The 20,862-nt window shown below is 36.4% G+C and overlaps 2 protein-coding genes across 5 annotated transcripts; both read right to left on the bottom strand.

Annotated features, from left to right (window-relative positions):
* Positions 1 to 541: 541 nt before the first annotated feature.
* Positions 542 to 8,577, bottom strand: card9 (caspase recruitment domain family, member 9). The gene is made up of 12 exons (XM_051892661.1): positions 8,261 to 8,577; positions 7,927 to 8,064; positions 4,981 to 5,306; positions 4,522 to 4,701; positions 4,299 to 4,442; positions 4,060 to 4,185; positions 1,736 to 1,924; positions 1,580 to 1,615; positions 1,411 to 1,459; positions 1,272 to 1,321; positions 1,092 to 1,180; positions 542 to 954 (listed from the first exon to the last, which is right to left on the bottom strand). Exons 1-12 carry the CDS (start codon positions 8,460 to 8,462, stop codon positions 861 to 863), a joined length of 1,623 nt encoding a protein of 540 aa, XP_051748621.1. The 5' UTR covers positions 8,463 to 8,577; the 3' UTR covers positions 542 to 860.
* A 581-nt stretch (positions 8,578 to 9,158) lies between these two features.
* On the bottom strand, positions 9,159 to 20,748 carry snapc4 (small nuclear RNA activating complex, polypeptide 4). 4 transcript variants are annotated; one of them, XM_051892648.1, is made up of 26 exons: positions 20,517 to 20,746; positions 20,344 to 20,434; positions 19,751 to 19,888; positions 19,307 to 19,347; positions 19,111 to 19,210; positions 18,867 to 18,889; positions 18,611 to 18,760; positions 18,374 to 18,499; positions 18,180 to 18,258; positions 18,008 to 18,089; positions 17,779 to 17,880; positions 17,149 to 17,221; positions 16,888 to 17,052; positions 16,568 to 16,718; positions 16,098 to 16,204; positions 15,189 to 15,283; positions 14,941 to 15,035; positions 14,177 to 14,259; positions 13,617 to 14,093; positions 13,430 to 13,513; positions 12,766 to 12,940; positions 12,259 to 12,329; positions 12,101 to 12,166; positions 11,735 to 11,765; positions 9,617 to 11,613; positions 9,159 to 9,539 (listed from the first exon to the last, which is right to left on the bottom strand). In XM_051892648.1, exons 3-26 carry the CDS (start codon positions 19,869 to 19,871, stop codon positions 9,444 to 9,446), a joined length of 4,590 nt encoding a protein of 1,529 aa, XP_051748608.1. In that variant the 5' UTR covers positions 19,872 to 19,888; positions 20,344 to 20,434; positions 20,517 to 20,746; the 3' UTR covers positions 9,159 to 9,443. The 4 variants fall into 4 exon arrangements, with proteins under 4 accessions (XP_051748608.1, XP_051748609.1, XP_051748610.1 ...); XM_051892649.1 differs by having other exon boundaries at positions 20,344 to 20,736; XM_051892650.1 differs by lacking the exons at positions 18,374 to 18,499; positions 18,611 to 18,760; positions 18,867 to 18,889; ... (3 more) ...; positions 20,344 to 20,434; positions 20,517 to 20,746 and having other exon boundaries at positions 17,779 to 17,922.
* Positions 20,749 to 20,862: the final 114 nt, after the last annotated feature.

Below are 20,862 nucleotides of genomic sequence, written 5' to 3'. Positions count from 1 at the left end.
ATGAGCAGCGAGTGGACCTAAATTAGTTGTGTACATTAAGAATGTGATAATAACAAGACTGTGATGCCAGGAAGATGCTGTACTGTTCCTGGCTGTGGAAAAACATAATCTTTGCATAAGCTGCCGAAGGATACCGATGTCAGAGAAAAATGGATTCAGTTTATTTTTAATGAACATCCTATTCACATCAGGGTTGACTTGCGTGTTTGTATACATGTTACCAGCGACTGTTTTGAGAACAAGTCGCAATACGATACTGGCTTTGCCCAAAAACTTTTGCTCAAAAATCAGGCTGTACCAACTGTTCTGCAACCAGCAAGGACCCTGCAAACTGTAACATACTGTATTTCATTTTTAAACAGGTAATGACGGTTAAATTCATAATGAATAATCCTAGTACTTAAAGTATTTTTTACTTCATCACTGCAACCTTCCATGGGATGGGAATAGATCTAAATATAATGCAATAATCAACATTTTTCACGATTCGTTAATTTCGACAGCTGTAATAGTAAAAATGTAGTAAAAGTATTCAAGAGAGTTCCACATGCAATACTTATTTTAATTGCAAAGATGTCAGCCAATCACAGCAGTGGGTGTTTACACTGAAGTCTCACAGCAGACACGCCCCTTTAAACAGAGCGTTCAAATCAGAGGGCTAAAATCAGGGTAGAAAATATCCATTTATTTCCAAATTTAACAATTTTTTGATGTAAAAATCATATTAACATTATAAGTGGACCTCAAGAAACATTATACAATAATTAAAAAAAAAAAAAAAAAAAAAAAAAAATCCAGTTCATGACTCCTTTAATATGCTTTCAAAAAAGGCCAAATTTCTTCTTGTCCAAAGCTGTATGTCACATCCCGTCTGTATCACTCTCGGTAGTGTTGTCCAGGATGGACTGCACATTCTCTTTGTCTGTGAATTTTTTTGTTCTTAAAGCACGTTTCCTGTACAAGAACACATTAGGAGTATTGCTTCACTCAGTTTAATTAAGATCTTAAACATAGTAATTACCTTAATAAATAAATTTAATAGTTCAATTAAATGGTTAAATTGTGGTTATGAAAGAATAATAAAAAACTACCTCCTATAATGGAAGTTGCATTTTCCTTTAAGTCTGCAGTTGCTTGATACGTCCTCTTCAGAGAACTTCCTCTCGGTAAACAGACATGACTGCAAGCATGAAAAATGCAAAAAAAAAAAAAATGAAGCCACTTTCATTTTATACAATGAATGCATAAACATTCACAACAAAGATACCTACAGGTAAATTGTACTCGCCAGATGTTAGGCTCTGTGACTCTTCACTCATATCTGTGTGAGAAAAAAGGAACAACGCTTAAAAAATGAGAACAATCTATTTTTGAGCATGAGGCCTGATAGAGAAAATCAGAGAACGTTACCCTTTTCACCCCTCTCTCTGGACTCCTCCTCACTAGTCTGACTTTTCATCTGTGGATAAAAAGTAAACAACCTTGTTGATGACCAATATAATATGTTCTTTGTATCAGCAGTGAATTCTGAAGGGTTTTTACATTTAAATTGGTTTAAGAGAAAGTTATTTAAAATTACCTCAAATGAACTAAGCAAAGAGCTTTCTTCTGAGTTCTGAGGAATAAAACAAATCATAACCAGCTTACTATTCACTATAAACTGTAACCCAGTGGTCATACATTTTGGTCATACATTTTTCCATTCATACATGTAATGGTTTTCAAGCGTACATACCACTTGAATTGGGTTTTTCTGTTTGCGAAGTTTTGCTTGAAGAGCAAGAACATCTCCTTGAGTTCGAAACAACTGGACTTGAAGTTCATCATAACGTTCTCCCATCTCCCGGATCTGTTTGCGGTACTGGTCCTTGTCTTGGAGGTTTTTTGAGTTCTCCAAATGGTACTCCTCTCTTGTACAAATAGCCTATCAATTGTGGCAGTGCCATACAATTGTAGCGGTAAATGAAATGCATAGAACAGGCACATTTAATAAAATTGGCGTTCATATAATGTAAAATGTCCATAAAATATCCATCTTATTTTACAATGCAAAAGAAAGCTATTTTCTGTGAATGTGCGAGACTTTTGATTTATTAGCTGTTATAGGTAAATAACTAGAAGAATAAAAAAAGTGCAGTAAACGGTGAAACTATTTGCTATCGTAAGAAATTCCAGTTTGCAATATCAAGCAGCATAACAAGCTGTTTTGTACAGCTAAAAATAACTGGAAGCAGATGACACTGGAAGCCAGGCATATTTAATTTACAAATGGCCGCTTTCATTAAAAATAAGGTGGACATTGTAGTGAACAGCAGGCGAACAGGCTGGCAACAAATTTGTGGAAAATTGTTTCTGTGGACAATGAAAACAGAGACTCTGAACAATGCTTAGGTTAATCTGGAATTGGTTTGAAAAGTGAATTAACTGTGAACTTAAATTAAGCAAATAACCCTCACAGCAGAGGGGGGCCATACTGTGGCCTTCTCTGACAACAATAGCCAATCAGAATGCTAGAATGGAAATGTGCCAATTTGCTAATTTATCCTGCTCCGGAGACTGTTGTAGTAACCTGTTGTTAAATGCTGTGGTTGTTGCTAAAAGAAACTCTGGTAACACTTTATTTTAAGGTGATGTAGTTACACGTTACTATATGTACTTACTGTAGTAATAACAGTAAATTATGAAGAATAGCAACTAGGGATGTAACGATACCCTCATGTCATGATTCGATACATATCAAGATACTGAACTCATGATACGATATTATTGTGAACTTCAAGACATATGGAAAAAGGTTAACAAAAAATGCACTGTTGATTAAAATGCTAAATTTGGTATTACATTGGGGGTGGAAATGAATAGGCTTGGCCTTTGTGCTGGTAACCCAATACACAGGACAATGCTGATACCAGAATAAAAATATTCATGATTCTGGAGCTGAAAGTACAGAAAAAATACGAATGTGCTTGCACTCTGTCATTGACTAGATATATTTAAAATAATGTAGGCCACTTTTTACTGGTAACACAAGACTGGCATTATCAGGACCCATAAATATTCCCCCATTGCATTATTATACATTATATTCAACATTATATATATAGTTCAATGTAGAACTGACACTAAAACTCTGTAAACTTGAATTTTTTCTCACACATTAATTTTCATTTTTTGGGTGAACTATACACAATGCATACTGTCACTATCCACGATACATATTGTTGCAGTTTTGTATTGCAATATATTGTGACACAATATATTCTTACACCCCTAATAGTAACTAACCCTAAACCAAACACTAACCATAACTGTAACTCTATAGTAAGTACAAGTAGTTAATTAATATCACTCAGTACTTATTTGAGTCAGTACCATGTAACTACATCACCTTAAAATAAAGTGTAACTGAAACTCTCAAACTTGAACTCAAGGAAAAGACTCTGACGCTCTAAACTGAGAAACAAGGAAGTTCTGCAAGAATGGAATTTCTGGGAGTTCGGAAACAGAAACATTAACAACGACCAAGCTTGTGCTCCCCCATTTTGAGGACCCTCTGCGCCAACTTCAGAATCTTCTCTTCAGGGATTGGAAGACATTGCTGTCTTTATTTCATTATTCATTCATGGTATTCATTTAGTAGAGGATAGTTATTCTTGTCTATCTTTTTGTTAAAAAAATCCATTTTATTACACTTCCTTGTCTTCCTTAAATTTATAATATAGTAAGAGGCTGTATAAGTAAAAAGTGTCTCACAATATTGGTCAGATGACAAACTCCCAAATTATATAAATCTTATTTATTCAACAATCTTAACTGTTTGTACTTTATTGTCAAGGAAACTCCTGGTACTTCGCAATTTAGGAAGGAATCATCTGACACTATCACAGACACCTTAAGTGACGTGTGACCAAAACTCACAATAATTTGGTGCTTCCTGTGAAACCCTCTAAATTCTGGTGTCCATTGCGAGAAACAGCTAAATTAGTGTTGCCGGTGTAGGCTAGGCCGAACATTACAACATGATGTTGCTATATGCTCTGTCATGCAAAGGTTTGATACCTTGTCTCTTTCTTTGATCACCTCTTCCAGCTGCTTCAGAATGTCTTCCATTCGATCACGATACATTTTGGAGTCTTTTCTTAGTATTGCGCACTTCAGTGCCAACTCATCCTTCTCTTCTCGATACTTAAATTTAAAAGGAAATTAAAAAAGTAGAAAAAAGTATTAGTTTAAAGTAAATTTAAATTAATACTTTGATTTAAATAATGTCCAATATGAATGTATTAAACAAATGCTACCTTATCACGCAACTCTTCTGCGTCATGTAGATTTCTCTTTAGATTGTAGAGATCATTCACCAGCTCCTGGTGTTGTGCCTGACTTTGTTGCTTGAAATCCTCTAATGACTGTGAATCAAACTTTTCGTGCTCCAGAGTTCGGACCTGTATGAATGAATTGTGTTGTGCAGTTATCCTTACTCATATTTTGATTAGTGTAGTCTGGTAAGTGAGGCTGATTTACCTTGGAAGCACTTTCAAGTTCTTGTATACGTGCTGTAAGAAGATCATTTTCTCTCTGCATCTGCCAGATGATCTCTGGACTCGGCCTCTGCTCCATAGCATTTTTCAAAGTTACTGTCTTTTTTCGTTGGATCTTTGAGTCACTTTCTGCATTCATTAAGCTGTGTTTCAATCTCTCAATCTTATAGAAAGGACCAAAACGGAGGGAAATAAATACAAAGAGAGAAAAGTCAAAATAAAAAGATAAAATTAAATAGAAAAACAATATCTTATATCAAATCTAATAGGCTACTTTCTTCATCTTTGCCCTTCCCCCAACATCAACATTACGCTTGTAACCATAAATGCACATAAATAAATGCATTAAATTTCTTATTTCTATCTTTACATTTTGTGTTGAACTATGACCTGAACATGTTCCTGACAGGCTTTCCTGAATCCTGATGGAATGACTGATCACCTCGAGTTGGAGGTCTCTGTTACACATGAGAGCGCTGTTCTTCTCCTCGCTCAGTCGGGTCAGATCGTGCATCAGTCGGTAATTCTCGTCTCTCAGTTTACGAGCTTCCTCGCATATGCGCTCACGCTCCTCTCGGATGCGTTGCACACGATCTTGCTGTTTGTGAAGCTCGCTCTCACGCAGCTGCAGCTGGCGGATGCTGTCTAGATGCTCTGCTGCCTGCGCAGACAGTTCGTGACGTGCCCTTCGTTCATCCTGTGCGAGCTTCTGTAGGCGAGACACCTCGCTCATGAGGAACTGAGTGAGGCCACATTCCCCGGCAGTGTCTGGGTGGACAGAGAGAGTTATATAAACCAGAGGTTTTCATAAGGACAATTCATATAGTCAAGTGGCCCAAAATTTCTAGCAACGCTCCTGGAACATCAGTTTAAAAAGCTAATATTGTCCTCTAACACGTTGTATTCATTTTTATTTAGAATACTAACAGTACTGCATTTTATAAAACAGTTTTGGTATAGGCTAGTCAAATTTAATCGACGAGCGTAGCTCTAACCGCACAGGGACATTTTACTGTTTGTATCATCACACTGCATCTGTGTGCTTTCCAGACAGACTCAGCATTCCTGGTAGGGAATTTTCAGCGATTCTTTCTGCAGTTTACATTGTTACACCTGTAGGTGGCGACAAGGCCGTAACCACGTCTTGAACATTGGGGGGGACCTTTTTTTTTTTTTTTTTTTTTTTTTAAATGAAGTATAAAGAAACAAAACAGTGAACGAAACTGCTGCTAATACAATGCTATATCAGATATGTACAATAACAGTTAAACAGAAAAATAACAGAATAAATAATAACAGAAAAAAAAATAACATTACGACCAGAAATTAATTTCAATAGTATATTGAGAACTCATTTTTAATGTGATAGTTTCACAATACGATTCACTTTTAGTTCCGAGATTCTTCAGTTTAGTGAATAAATATATTGTTCCTCAATAAATATTTAAATTCCCTAATGGTCTAGTAGTAGATATTTTGTTAACAGTATCAAAGGTTGCATGTTCTAATCCGCCCTCGCATAGTTTTTTTTTTTTCCTCATTAAAATCAAAGATGTATATCAAGAGCAGGGACATGTTTGTGTGCATCTGTTTTGTGATTTTACCGGAAAAATAGAACCTCTGCAACGGCGTTAAGCGATCGATTAACGCGCCCGTCTGTGCTGTGAAGACTGTGCACGAGCAAAGAGAGAACGTAAACCCCGCCTACTTTTTAATTTGATTGGCCATCTCAATCATTTTGACATTGACGAGCGTTCTTAGACTGCTAAGACAGACCAGACTAAAAATGTAACTTTTAAAACTTTTTGTCATCCTAACAACATGCAGGGTGCTGTAATAAAGTGCAGCTGAGCAGTGCAAGAATTTCAAATATTGGGGGGGACTTGTCCCCCTCAATGTCTATGGTGGTTACGGCCCTGGGTGGCGACAAGTGGCTATGTTTATGGGTGAGTCATTGAATCATCCATTCAACGGATTTGTTCAAAACAGTGATTCATTCAGGAATGAATGAATGTGAATGGCTGCGTCAAAAATCACATACAGTATGTTCTGAGTAGGTAGACCTACTTATTTTGAATTAGTTACTTCATAAACTGGTAAAAAGTATGTTCTATATAGTATGAAAATGTGTAGAATTAATGTAATCCAGGCATACTACATTGGTCATGTTGTTACTGTCACATGACCTACAGTGACGTCGCTTCACTGCCATTCACAACTCCTCTCCTTTGCCCTCATGGGATAGTAAAGTGTCCATCAGATGCGCACTTCAGAATCTCATCGGAAGTACTGGGTACTGTTTGCCTACTCTTTTATGAATACTGTGAATTCAGACATTTTACTCTTTTCACATACTATATAGTATGGAAGTATGCCTATTCGGATGTAGCCACTATGTGTGTTTGACTTGAAGCAGCACTGCGCAGACCAATCGGTGTATGACATCAAAGTAATATGACTCTCTAATCGCTCTCGTGGTAATGTCATACACCTATCGCTCACGGTCTTCCTATGAATCCGCACTTTCGTGATGTAATGCCACCTTCACTGTCGGGAAGATGTCTGCTGCGGAGCTCACACCAGTGTGGGCTCAGCAAAAGTGTGCATCGAGGGTGCATATTGACCACAAAGGGGGCGCTCGCGAGCACCCTTCTGAGACCTAAAATTGACAAATGGGACACCCTACGGTGTCATGGACTTTACGGACATACGCACGTGGCAGCCGTTGTCAGTCCACAAGACCGAAAGTGCTATGAAGTGTGCCATTTGGGACAGGGCCCTACTGTCTTTATGAGTGAGTCGTTGAATCATTTATTCAACCAAATCGTTCATAAATTCTGATTCACTCAGGAATTAAATGCTACAGTGTGTTGCTTGGAGATGTGTCGGTTGAATATGTTTAGAATTATATATTTGCCGGTGCAAAAATACACAAAGTAACTAAAAATCTTGTGTTTAATATATTTAATGTAGGCCTATAAAAGCAAAAGCAATACCACACTTGCAATTGTGCTGTTGGTTTGAATTTTTTTTTTTTTTTTTTGTGGAATAGTGCCGATTGCGAATCACAACGGTGCTGATGTTCAGATCAACAGTTGTGTTATTGCTAAAAAGCTTAACAAATCTTTAGAAATTTAGAAATTATTTAATGATTAAAAATCTTATGTAAATATAAGCAAATAAGAAATTCCATATGTTTTATATATCCGATCCTATTAAGGACTCCTTGGAGTACCTTCAGAGAAAAATCCTGGCAATATTTAACAAAATCTATTCTCCTTTGGCCGATGATGATAGCAGTTATCAGAGCAATTATCATTTTGCATAAAATATGTGACTAAAGTATATTTTACATGACATAATACATTTGAAAAAATTTACAACTTACCAATTAGTATGGAGAAGACCCTAGCAGGCTCTTTGCCAGTGATTTTACGGTACACATCTGGGTAGTCTAGCTCCAAACTCTCTAGAAATGCCTCATATCCTTTCAGGCCAGTTCTTTGTAATATGTCCAGCAGCACCCCTACAAGCGAATAAAAATAGTCATTCCTAAGCTCTATATAAATATCTGCTCAGATAGTATATGCTCAGAAAATAAGATAAAAAACTTCATTTCACAGTAAATATCCCTGTCAACAACATTTTTTAGCATATTTAATGTTTGAATATTTAATGTTTACATAACATAACATAACTTTAGGTGGTCTGACACATCTTACCAACTTTTCGGCGTCTGATAACCAGACTGGGGTCATTGTAGATCTGTTCCTCGTCCTCGCTACTCAGCACCTTACACTGTCTCAGATAAGGCGTTATCCTTGAGGGCTCAATGGTCTTGATGAGAAGCATTCGGTAGTCTTCCAGCTGTGCCCAGCACTCATCATCATCTTCCACCTCCAAAACTCCTGTGCCATCAGACATGACTGACACTAGCTCTCTGTTGGCTTGACAAGAGTTGTCTGATAGGAAGCTTTATGGCCAAATGCACATTACACATTTGGCTGGTCTCTAAACTCAAATAGGAAATGAAGTTCACTGAGCACTGCGGTGGCATAAGTTCCCCTTTTCCAGTTGTCAGTGCATTTTTTTTTTTTTTTTAATTTCCCTCTATTTCACAATAAATTGTGTTGAAATGCACTTGCTGTAGTGTTTGGCTGCAGAATGAATACAGTACATAAAGTAAAGATGTAAAGACATTTTCTAAAGAACTGACAGTCATCCATGAATTATTTATTCAGTGTTAAGTGTCTCTGTGATCTTAACTTGGCAGCATCTGTGAGGCTTCCAGCTCACATAAAATACAACAGCTTTTATCAGGCTACTGATATGACAGGAGTTCATCTCACGTGAGTGTACATGAACAAACACATTTTTTAAATTTTTTTTTTTTTTTTTTTTTAATAAATTGAGAACTACTGTGTGTACCTTAAAGAACTCTAGAAATGCCATACTTTTATAGAGTGGTATTGAACATACCGAAACATTATATTATAAATTTACGATTTTCAAAAATGTCACTTTTTGATTCTATAAGTTGCACATTATGATCACATAATATAAAAGCATAAAAACTATAAACACTTATAGGCCTAATACAAAAACATAAATGACAAGACATTTCACAATTCTAAATAATTTATTCAAAAAACAACAGCAACAAAAGCATAAAATATTTTAAGAATAATTTACAATAGTTCAGTGCAAAATTCTGTCTTTTTTTTCCCCAAGAAAATTGCCAGGACGCATGTTCTTACAACAAAACATATGGATGGAGTAAAATAAATCAGTACAATGAACACATACTGGTCCCTTAAACTAATAAAACGTCAGATTGAACAGAATCTAAAGCCATTAGCACTTCATTGCTATAGCATGGTATGGACATTAAACAACTGATGAATCTTATGTAACTTGACGTCGACTCTTTTGCCTTTTTGTACTGATTCCTGAGAACTGTTTTGCTGATGCTTCGTTTTCATTCATGTTAAGCTCAATCCTCTGAAAGAGAAAAATACATTAGCAAAATATACTAAAACAAACAAACAAAGGTTACTTCAATGTTAAGCGCAACTTACTGCAGCCGGTGACTGAACGCTTTTTTTCCTCTGTAGTAAATGTAAGTCCTCATCTTCATCACTAGTGTTTTCTGACTGACATTTCTCAGATGGGTTTATAGTGGCCAAAATGGCTGGTAAGGTAAAGCATGACAAGAAACGAGCCTTGAAAAGCAGGTATGCTGGATTTGAGGCAAACCTTTCTGCAATCATTTTGCGGATGGCAGCTACTTGAGCTTCTTCTCCCATGCCATTTTGATACTCAACTGGCAGTTTTTTCACTGCAGATGTAAGCAGAGATTGTTTAGCTTTGAGCAAACAAGTCAGTGTTTTGATGCTGGCAGCAGATGGTGGAAGGTAAGGCAAAGACATCTCTAGATGAGGTATCGGGATTCCACCTTTCCCATTTATCCAGTCATCTACTTCAGATGACTGCTCAGGAAATATCAAGTGAGGATCGAAGCTCACACCATCAGAGGGAAGATCAGAAATAGGGATCAATGGTTCATTTAATGTTGTGATTTGAGGTACTACCGATGGAGCTACAACGCGAGGTGATGCAGCTACAACACGAGGTGACGGAGCTACAACACGAGGTGACGGAGCAACTACACGAGGTGATGGAGCAACTACACGAGGTGATGGAGCAACAACACGAGGTGATGGAGCAACAACACGAGGTGATGGAGCAACAACATAAAGTGATGAAGCTACAACATGAGGGGATGGAGCTACAACATGAAATGATGGAGCTGCAATCTGAGGTGATGGAGCTGCAATCTGAGGTGCAGGAACCAGAGGTCGGAGAGGTCTTCTAGGAGCACAAAAGGGGCTCAATATTGTGATGGGTAAACTGTTCTGTTGGATTATGGTTGGCAGCTGACTAGTTTTCACAGGAAAGCAGCCATTTTCAGAAACACCACAAGGCTTTGCCACTTCATTTGTTGGTCCACTAGTCAAAGTTTGCACAGTCAAGGGAACTGGAAAAACACTGAAAACAGCATGAGATGCACTGGGAACAGTTGATGGAGATGATTTATATTGCCTTACAATGGCTTCATCAGAGGAGGAGTCTGATGAGTTCTTTGTAGCTTCAACATGAGAACCTTTCTGGTCAACATTGGTAGGTGCTTGGGACAACCCCTGAACACTATGTGGCATACTTTGGTTCGGTACTAAACTAGTAGTAGTTGAAGGAGGCATCTGGATGCCTGAATTATTACCTCTGGGGCTAATGTTCATAGAGGAGGAAGTCTTTTGGGTATAGCTGGAGGCATCTGAGACAGAAGAACTTATAAGGGCAGGACTGACAGAAGCAGCAGCAACAACAGGGGCAGATGATAATGGGTATAAATTGGTTGAGGTAAGTGGACAAGTACTGTTATTTAGGGGGGAACTGTTTGGCACAATCAGTGTCTGGTTGCTTGGGATATTAGCAGAAAGTGGGCCAGTTACTTGTACCAAACTGGTGGGGGTAAGAATCCAGTTTACTGGCTGCGTCTGCAATGTAATAGTCGGAAAAACAGCGTGTTTGCTCTTTTTTTGTTTCTGTGACACTTTTTTGCTACTTTTAGCTTTTGATTCTTCCATTAGGGCTTGGACTTTCTCAGTAGGTTTGCGGATGCGTTTCATAGATCTGACGCAGTCTGAGTCCTCTTCACTTGGTGATGTGGACACTGAGGTTGTAATGGGTTGTGCTGGAGGTGTCCCTTGTATTACCGGTAGAGGAATTGGTGACATAGCTTGTGGTGGTGACTGTAGTAGTAGTGATACTTTCTGTCCTTTAGGCATTAAAGGTTTCACTGCCTCCTGCATGTTTGGCTGTGTAATGACAAGATTGTTGGGATGAATCAAAGCAGGGGGCATCATTTGCCTGACTGGCAGCTGAGGAGTGTTAAGATGATGAACTGGCTGCAGGGGAGGTGGATGTTGAGGAGGTTCTGCAGGTTTCTTGTGTTCAGCTTTCTTCTTTCCTTCCTGAAGCATCACTGCCACTGTTTTAGGAGGACCTAAATAACCTTAGGAACGACATAATAGCATTAAGCATGATTTGACAGAAATAACCAGAGCTCTTTGGATATGTGTATTTTTGCTACTTTATTTTAAAAATTTAAAATGGATAAATATAAACGGAGATACCTGTTGTCGGGTTACATACAGCAATAGGCTCCTGGAAAGAGGAGACAGGAGAAAACAATTGACAACACTGATAGAACCCTAATCTTCTAAATATTAATTTCTTTTCAAAAAACTATGTATTTATTTAGGGCTGCCCCCTAATAGTCATCTAAACTCCACAGGAATTGGCAATCCGCTATCATATTTTCCGATGCCACCCACCAGTATATATATTCAAGTAATTAAATTAATATCATAAATGTGTGACTATTAGTCGACTAATGGCTTAAATGAAGGACTACTAGTCGACTAGAAAATCCAAGGGCAGCCCTACAACAAAGTATGACAACTACGCTAATAAACGTAAGATGCTGGATTGATAAATACCTTAATGCCTTTCTCTTGCTGAATTTCAATGACATTTCTGCAACCCATGACATCTATGTGAAAAGCCTGTTTTCAGACATAACACAAAACTATGTGAAACTCTGCAATCTTCGTTTCTTTTATTTCATTATAAATGTTGACCAAGATGTTAGGCTTACTTTGATAAAAAATACAAGCATTGATGTCTTAGGAAGAGGGATGTCTTCTGCTTTTATTCCAACAATATCACCTGTAAAGTGATTATTGATGAATTATTGACAACAAAAACATATGCATTAAACTTTTCGCTTATAACTAGGCCCACTTGGAATCTGAACATTATAATACTAACACTTAATGCACTAAAGTCAATGTAAATTGTGGTTCACATTTTAGTTCCATAATGAGACATACCTTGGTAGTGAAGCATAAAAAAAAAAAAAGAAAGAAAGAAAAAAAAAAAAGCTAAACTTCTGATATGATATCTGAAGTTGCTAAAACATTGCTTCAACATCACTTTAACTAATGGTATCGTTATCCAGTAGTGTGCCTGACACAAGTCGTTTTAGAAGAAGTGCAAATTTGATTAAGGAATACAAATTTATTTTTTGTGCAAACTCCATGCAGGCCTGCTTATAACTACATATTTTCAGGTGTTTTGTCAGAAGTCAAACAAGGGTCTGTACCTTCGCGAAGTGTATTTTCTTTCACTGGGGGAGGCATGATCACATTACCAATCCATGGGGTGATAGCTTTCAGGAGGTCATTTTTAAGGCTGACCATGTCCTGAACCGGCCTTCTTTTTTTATTATTTCCTTGACTTTCCTGGACTTTCTTTTTATTTGCTGGACTTTTTACTTTCTTTTGAAAAGAAAAACATATTATCAATATAAAGTATATCAATTTTTTTTTTAAGTAAATACATTTTCCAAATGTTACTTAAAAAAACATGAAGTATGATTATAAAGACAATATGCTGCCTTAAAGGGATAGTTTACCCAAAAATGAATCAATTACTCCCCTTCAAGTTTTTCCAAACCTGAATGTTTGTAACCAAGCAGATCTCACCCCCCATTGACTAACATAGTAGGAAAAAAAAAATACTATTGTAGTCAACGGGGGGCGAGATCTGCTTGGATACAAACATTCTTCCAAATATCTTCCTTTCTGTACAGCAGAACAAAGAAATGTATACAGTACCAAGTCTGAATAAGGCTATAGTTTTTAAATCTTATTAGCTTTTGCCAAGTGGCAACCATTTTCATTTATGTTTAAACAAATATTAATAATGTAATGGCCTTATGTTATTTACTATAAATGTAGATCTAGCATCATCTCTGTTAACCACACCTTTATTACAGATGTTCCCTTGCACTGCACGAAGAGTCTAATATCACTCTCTGCCACCTTGATCATGGCCTTCTCATCGTCAGTCTGCATGCATGAAATGAAATTTATTTTACAAAGAAAAATGGCAGAACATATAAATCTGCACTGATCTGACAAGAAAAGAGAATGAAGAAAGAAAACATCTTACCTGGCTTTGCAGGACAACAGGATTCATACCCACATAAGTTCTTTCAATGTTTCCGAAGCGGTTCAGGACGGTGTTGCGCACCAAAACGGGCCTGACTTTCGAACACTTGCTCTTCTCTGATCGATTGCGGCCCAACTCAGATTCTTTAGTGGCATACTGTAGCTCCTCCTCATTGGTGGGAAGACGGACCCATACTGTCCTGAGAGTTTCTTGAGAAACAACCAGTAAGTTTGCATTTGCAGGTATCCATTTCTTCATATCTGTCTGTACATAGTCCTTTCGTATTATTTCCATTGCTTCAACTAAGGGCACGTCTGGTTCAGCATCACTGTCCATATACTTTATCTTTTTTTCATCCTCAGAGCTGGAGGAGGTTCTCATCTCCTTTTTAATTTTTTTTCTCAAAACTTTTCGTCTTTTTGCTTTTTGTTGTATTGTTGTTGGCTTCATTTCTCTTTTTATGCCTTTATTTTGACTCTTAAAAAAAGAAAACAGTGTGTATGATTATTTATGATATTTAATCTTCTTTTGAAAGCTACAAGACTGAACAATGAACTTACAGCTTTTGTCAGTAATTTCCACTTGTTCAGGCACTGGCAGTCAACCCGGTTTGGGATCTCTGAGGCAATCTTACTCCACTTGCCTGGAAAATTATGATACACAATGGATAAAGACAAAGACAATATAGAGTCATTAGGATACAGTATGGATACATTTTGGTCTGCCAAAAAAGCAATACATGTGGTTAGAGCTCTTTTGAAGGCTGACAGTGTCTACATTGAAAAATACCATTGCCATTGTGGGTCAAAGCTGCAATGTTTAATAAAATCTGTTGGTTCAAAAATTCCCTTTGCATGAGTCATTTCAAAATGTTGAAGACATTTTTACACACTTTTGTTATATTTGCTCCATATTCATATGGAAACAAAACATGATTTAAATTAGTCATGATAAGTCATCTTGACCTAGCCTTGATGTAATGGTCATTCGTTACCGTTCAAAAGATTTGATCAAAAATACAGTAAAAACAGTAGTATTTTGTAATATTATTCCAATTTAAAATAACAGTTTTCTGATTTAATATATTTTAAAATGTAATTTATTCCTGTGATGGCAAAGCTGAATTTTCAGCATCATTACTCCAGTCTTCAGTGGCACATGATCCTTCAGAAATCATTCTAAATGCTGATTTGGTGCTCAAGTTAATTTATTAAAAAAAACAAAATTGTATTGACCTCAAACTTTTGAACGGTAGTGTATATATACCAAATATGCAAAAAAATAAAAAAATAAAGTAAATAAAAATAAGAGGGACAACACTTACCAACACCATATTTCTCAACCATTTTTTTTAGTAGTTCTACCTCCTCTTCGCTCCAAGGCCCCTTTTTCACATTCTCCTGAAGACAATCCAAATACCTAAGATACAAAAATATTAATATTTACATATCAATTACCTAGCACTAGTCCATTCAGCAAGATTGATTTAAGAGTTAGGAGATGATTTCAGGCACGTTATTTTAAACATTAGATGCAGAGCATAAATTTACCTTTATCTGAAATGAGTCATACCTGTCACGACAAGCACCGTCAGTCCTGCCTGGCACTTCCATTCTGATTTTCCCCCATTCTTTGGTGCCATATTTTGCGACAGCGTTCCGTAATAACTGGTATGAGAGCAGTTAGTCAAATTAATTAACATGGGGACATGTGATTCTAGCAGGTTAAGAAACAGCAAAAAAACTTGCATGTGTGACTGCAACAGATATTAAAACTGTCTTCAGTGATGGGATATGCTACAAAAGCTTCTGTTTGTCATTTATTATACAGGGCTCCTACACATTTTCCATTTCAAAATTTCATACTTTTCCAGACTCAAATTTCCAAACCTGTACATATTTCAGACCATAATTAACATAAATGTATTTTTAATTTTTTTTTTTTTTTCCACTAGTTTTCTCAAAGTGGTAACATGCGCTTACATGAGCCTAAAACGCTTAATAACCTGTACAGTATATATTCACCTCTGACACACCAGTTTGATACTGTAAATGTGGTTTGATGTTGCACGATCACCAAACAGCAAAGTACAATCGGATTTACATGATTGTTTCTCCTTTATCTGTTGCTGGTTTGAGTGGCTCACGCACATTTGTTTAGTACGGTTCAAAAGAGACTCGCTTATGGTAAAGACAAACAGTTTTGCGTAATGAAAATGTGCGCCTTGAATACATTCCATCGTGTATGACAATCACTAAAGGATCAATAAACTTTTGCCATGAAAACTCTCTGCTTGTATGATAAATTTATTTTTTTAGAAATTCTTAATTTTATAAATTTAGAAAACTAAATAGGGGCAATAGTCTGGAAACTGTTTTTTTTCCTCCAATACTTATCCAGACCTGGAAGTTACTAAAATCAAATTCCACACTTTTCCAAACTACATTCTGATAAATGAAAAAAATTAATTATGCTCCATACCTGGTCCTCCTCTTTGGACCAGGGACCTTTCTTTATAGAGGGATCCAGAACAGACGTCCAGCGATATGCCAGCTGTGATCCATCACGGCCCGGCATGAAGTATGACACTATGGAGATAATAAATATTACAAATATATGGCTCCTATGATACATTCTTGTTTCCAAAATAGTAAACAGTCAATTAAACCTGTCATAAAAGTCACATTCCTGCATTTAAAACAAACTGTATAATAAACTATTTTAAAAAAGTGCAGGTGTATGCAAGAACACATCATGTGAGAATGAATTCCTCATAGTTCCCTTACTGGTTTTCTACTATTTGTTTTTAGAAGAATTACGTCTACATTATATATCACCTATTTTAATTTGAATGTGAGTTATCCAATTTGATTTCAGAGTCAGAATGATCTGTTTTAGAAACAAATACACCACATCCAGTACAAGAGCTCAAGAAGACCCAACTGTCTCACTTTGTATGTAAGGAATGAAGTTGCCGATTCTCATTTTCTCAACAAGGTCTCTGAGGACCTGGTCTTCTTCCGGTGTCCACTCTTTCCTTTTGAAGGTCTTTGAAATGTAGCGCTGGTAAGTCTGGAAGCACATGAAAGCCGTTCTGTTCGTCTGGAAAGCAAAAGAAAACAAGACATATATATGTCAAAGGCATTAAATGAGTGGTAAGTTGTGTTGTTAAACATGATGTTAAATATTAAAAACCATAATACACAATAATACACACAATATATTTACATAAGCAGCTATTTTGAAAGTGCATGAATTTCTCTATCCTTACCCCAAGAGCTTCTGCGATTTTGTCCCAATGGCAGCAATTGTATTCTTCTACAATTCCTTTCAGTTTATCGATCTCATCCTGTTTCCACACAGACTTGTTAATGGAGGGGTGCAAATAGTTCTGCCAGAACCTTTTCAAATCCTCAGCCTGTCGCAAACCTTCAAACTATCACACAGAAACAAGTCCTTTCATACTTTTAAAATGAGAAACTTATGTTAGAAGATAGTGCACAATTTATTTGGCTGCAACTACATAACTTACGTCAATATTTGATATTTTCTCCCAGTCATGATCATCATGGCGATTGCCCACCAGCTGATCATCTTTCAGGGTGCTAAGGCGATATTATTAGGTTTGATTACACATTTTATTGCACAACAAGTACACTAACATTCAAACGTTTGGAGTCTGTAAGGTTTTTTTTTTTTTTTTATTGCTTTTGAAAGTTTTTATTGTTTTTGAAAATGCATTTATATGATGGCATAGCAGCAGTCTTCAGTGGCACTTGATCTTTCAGAAAACATTCTAATATGGTGATATGCTGCTCAAGAAAAAAAATTCTTATTTATTATTATCTTATTATTTCTTATTACGAAAACAGTTGCGCTGCTTAATATTTTGTGGAAACCATGACACTTTTTTTTTTTTTTTCAGTATCTTTGATGAATAGGAAGTTCAAAAGAACAGCATTTATTTGTGCATATATTATATATATATATATATATATATATATATATATATATATATATACACACATACACACATATATATACACACACACATATATATATATGTTAAAAAAATCTTACTGTTCTTAAACATTTGAATGGAAGTGTAGGTACAATCTTACAGGACATCATTTATGAGACAAGAAACTTAAAATGTCTTTACCTTATTTCTGCAATATCTTTCTCAATTAATTCCATTTGTTTTTTCAACTGCTCTTTTTCCTCATCCCCAGCTCTAGACATCTTGGCACTCAAATAGTCCAGCCTATGACATCCAAAAAATTACGATAAAAGCAAACTTGCATTTCTAAAAGAAAAAACTCTTTTTATCCAAACTGAACAGACAGCGCAACAATAGCCAGATATTTAGGTCAACTTTTTCTGCAACTCACTTGGATAGTTTGGGTTGTAGCATCCTTTTCAGAATGTCTTTGGCGACTCCGTTAGTCAGCAAAGTCTTCTGCCAACCCTCCCCTGAAAGACATAACCACATGTTTTATTTTTATATATATAAAAAAAAAATCTTCAAGTAACAAGAAGCAAGCACAATGTCTTAAAACATACATCTTCTTATTTTCAGCTCATCAATGGGTCTGGTACCATGACTCAGCCTCTCTTTAGTTTCTGGATTTGCTGGAGGGCCCTGGAGGCAAATAAAAAGAAATGAATAAATATTTCAATTTCAATGACTCTGAAATGCATGATTTCACAGACACCACAAAAACGTACAGATTTCCAGTATTAGTTTCATAACATACCAGACCGGTGAGTTTGTCTTTGAAGTAAGGCTTCATGAAGTATCCAAGATAGAGTTTCTGAGGGGGAAGTCCTGGTACAGAGGAGCTAGAAGTGCTTGGGCCAGAGAGCTGGGCCTCAACCTCTTTCTGTGGAGATACAGTCAGCTTTAAATTGGTGATAGTGTAATTTAACTCATGCAATTGAGTGGCATGAAAACTCTGTTTCAATGAACTACAGCCCAGATGTTTGTTGTTAACCTGCTGCTGTCGATTCTCTTTGAGGAGCTGTTCCAGCTCAGATAGTTTCTCTTTCAGGACCTCCTGATAGACCAAATTCATTTGCAGGCAAGTCTCCACATTTTGCGGGAGATCCAACTCATAATTATCATCATCACTGTCTTCATCACTCTAATGGAGGTAGAACAATTTTAAAAGCATTAAAAAAATGAGGAAAATATATATATAAAAAATTGGCAGTATAAGCATGTATGAAGGAAGCAAAGGGGTAACTCACAGAATCAGATCCATGTTCACTGTCTGTTTCCCCCCCCAAAACAACAACAACAACAACAACAACAACAATTTAATAACTCAAACAGCAGACCCTATAATGAAATACTACGAACCTTTCAGATTATGAATCAAATATTTAAAAGCAACAACCCACTAATTTCAGAGAAAGTTCCCATGGAGACTATGAGAGTTAATTTTTTAAGCTGATGAAAATCACTGTCAATCTGTCAGTTAATATTATTTACCCTCCAATACGTCAGCCAGTGCTGCATTAGCACCAAGTGTATTCTCTAACTCCTCAATCTCCCTCTGAATCCGCAGCCGCTCTGCCTCCAAGTCATTGGGCTTTGAGAGAGAGTTACAAATATATAAGAATTAAAAAAATAATAATAATTACATTTCATTTCTATGGTGCTTTATATTTACTTTCTAGATTCTTACCACTCCTTCAATCACAGGTCCACTGTCATCAGATTCATCATCTGTCATGGAAACATAATATTACATTAACACAGAGCACAAGTCAAAAACACAGCTCCCAACTTTTTGTCAAATGAATTTCCATGGGTTTTCCATGACCATTCTAGGTAAGGATTTCATTAAATCATCAATAGTCCACTACGGAATCATTTAGAACATTTTGTGAATCAGTTTAATCAATTAATTTGAAAGGACTTACTCAAAAGAATGATTCACACATAAATTGAACATCTAGCCTATAATACAGCAATATAAGATTTTATTTATTTCCAAGATAGGCTGTTTCTCAAGTCCCAGTGAGCTGCCTATCTACTACCTAGGCAGCATTTGTGGGCGTCATGGGTGTGTTAATGCGATAGGATGGTCCAAAACACAGATTAAGTGGGCATCTCCACAGTGACTCACCGCTGTTGCTGTCAGATGACAGTAGGTCTATGATGCTGCTGTCTGCACCTAGAGAACTCTCAAGAGCCAAAATCTCCCTCTGGATTTTTTCCCTCTTCGCAAGCAAGTCATCCGATGCCATTTTAGACAAGATGAAACCTGAAAAGCCAGTATAATCATAATCATTTACTTCAAGATGGAATTTAAAATGTAACGTTTTTAAGACATTGTTTTTACATCTAACACTGAAAACATCTAAGTGGTTGGTTTACAAAGTCTCTTGATAGAAAGTTTACTTTGTTATTTTTACATACTTAACTTTTACAATTAAAAGTGGAATGGAATTTTTTTTACATTGACTCTGTGTTTTGTTTAATAGACGTTTAGGTGAGTACATTTTTTGATTCAGTACCTACTTTCTTTTCGTTTCATTTGCTCAACTGTAATGTTGTAGTAATAAACAATAACTCTTTTAAACAAATGCCTAAAACGCCCCTCTATATTCAATATAAAATAAATAAACCTAAATTAAGAAAAAGTAAAGCATTAGCACGAAGCAGAATATACAGTTTATGATTATCTGGCAACATGAAATGCATACAGCAACAAAATACCTAGTTGTCCGTCTGTGCCGTCTGGACATGTACTTGCATTAGCTTTCCTTTAATGCATTAGGCTGCTGTGGGCTTCAGCATTGCTGCTCTTCTATAACACAAAAACAATAATAACACCTGCTGGATCTTGTAGCATCACTGCTCGCGTTTCTGAATGTCTCACTCAAATCTACCTGTACAGCAGCAGCATGTTCACAAAGAGTGCACTTGGGGTCTCTGAACTAGATTTACACTTATTACAACATAACTCGAGGTCGTTGCTTTTAATGAGTGACTTCAAATATCACCCTGATTTAAATTAACTTAGTTAAACTGTTAAGAATATTTCTGCCGATAAAACTATTCTACGTTCATAGAACGTCATACGTATCCAAACACGAAGCGCGCGTCAATAGTGCGTCATCTTTACTTACGCTTCATAATAAAGGTCCCATCGACCCTTCACCATTAAAAAAAAAAAAAAAAAAAAAAAAAAACAGAAAAATGTTTTACTGTTAATTACAAATTAATACACATTAA

The sequence above is a fragment of the Ctenopharyngodon idella genome, chromosome 5 (genome assembly GCF_019924925.1).
Source record: "Ctenopharyngodon idella isolate HZGC_01 chromosome 5, HZGC01, whole genome shotgun sequence".
Lineage (NCBI taxonomy): Eukaryota > Metazoa > Chordata > Actinopteri > Cypriniformes > Xenocyprididae > Ctenopharyngodon > Ctenopharyngodon idella.
The sequence above is the reverse complement of the archived record's forward strand: the minus strand, read 5'-3'. Positions and strand labels throughout refer to the sequence as shown.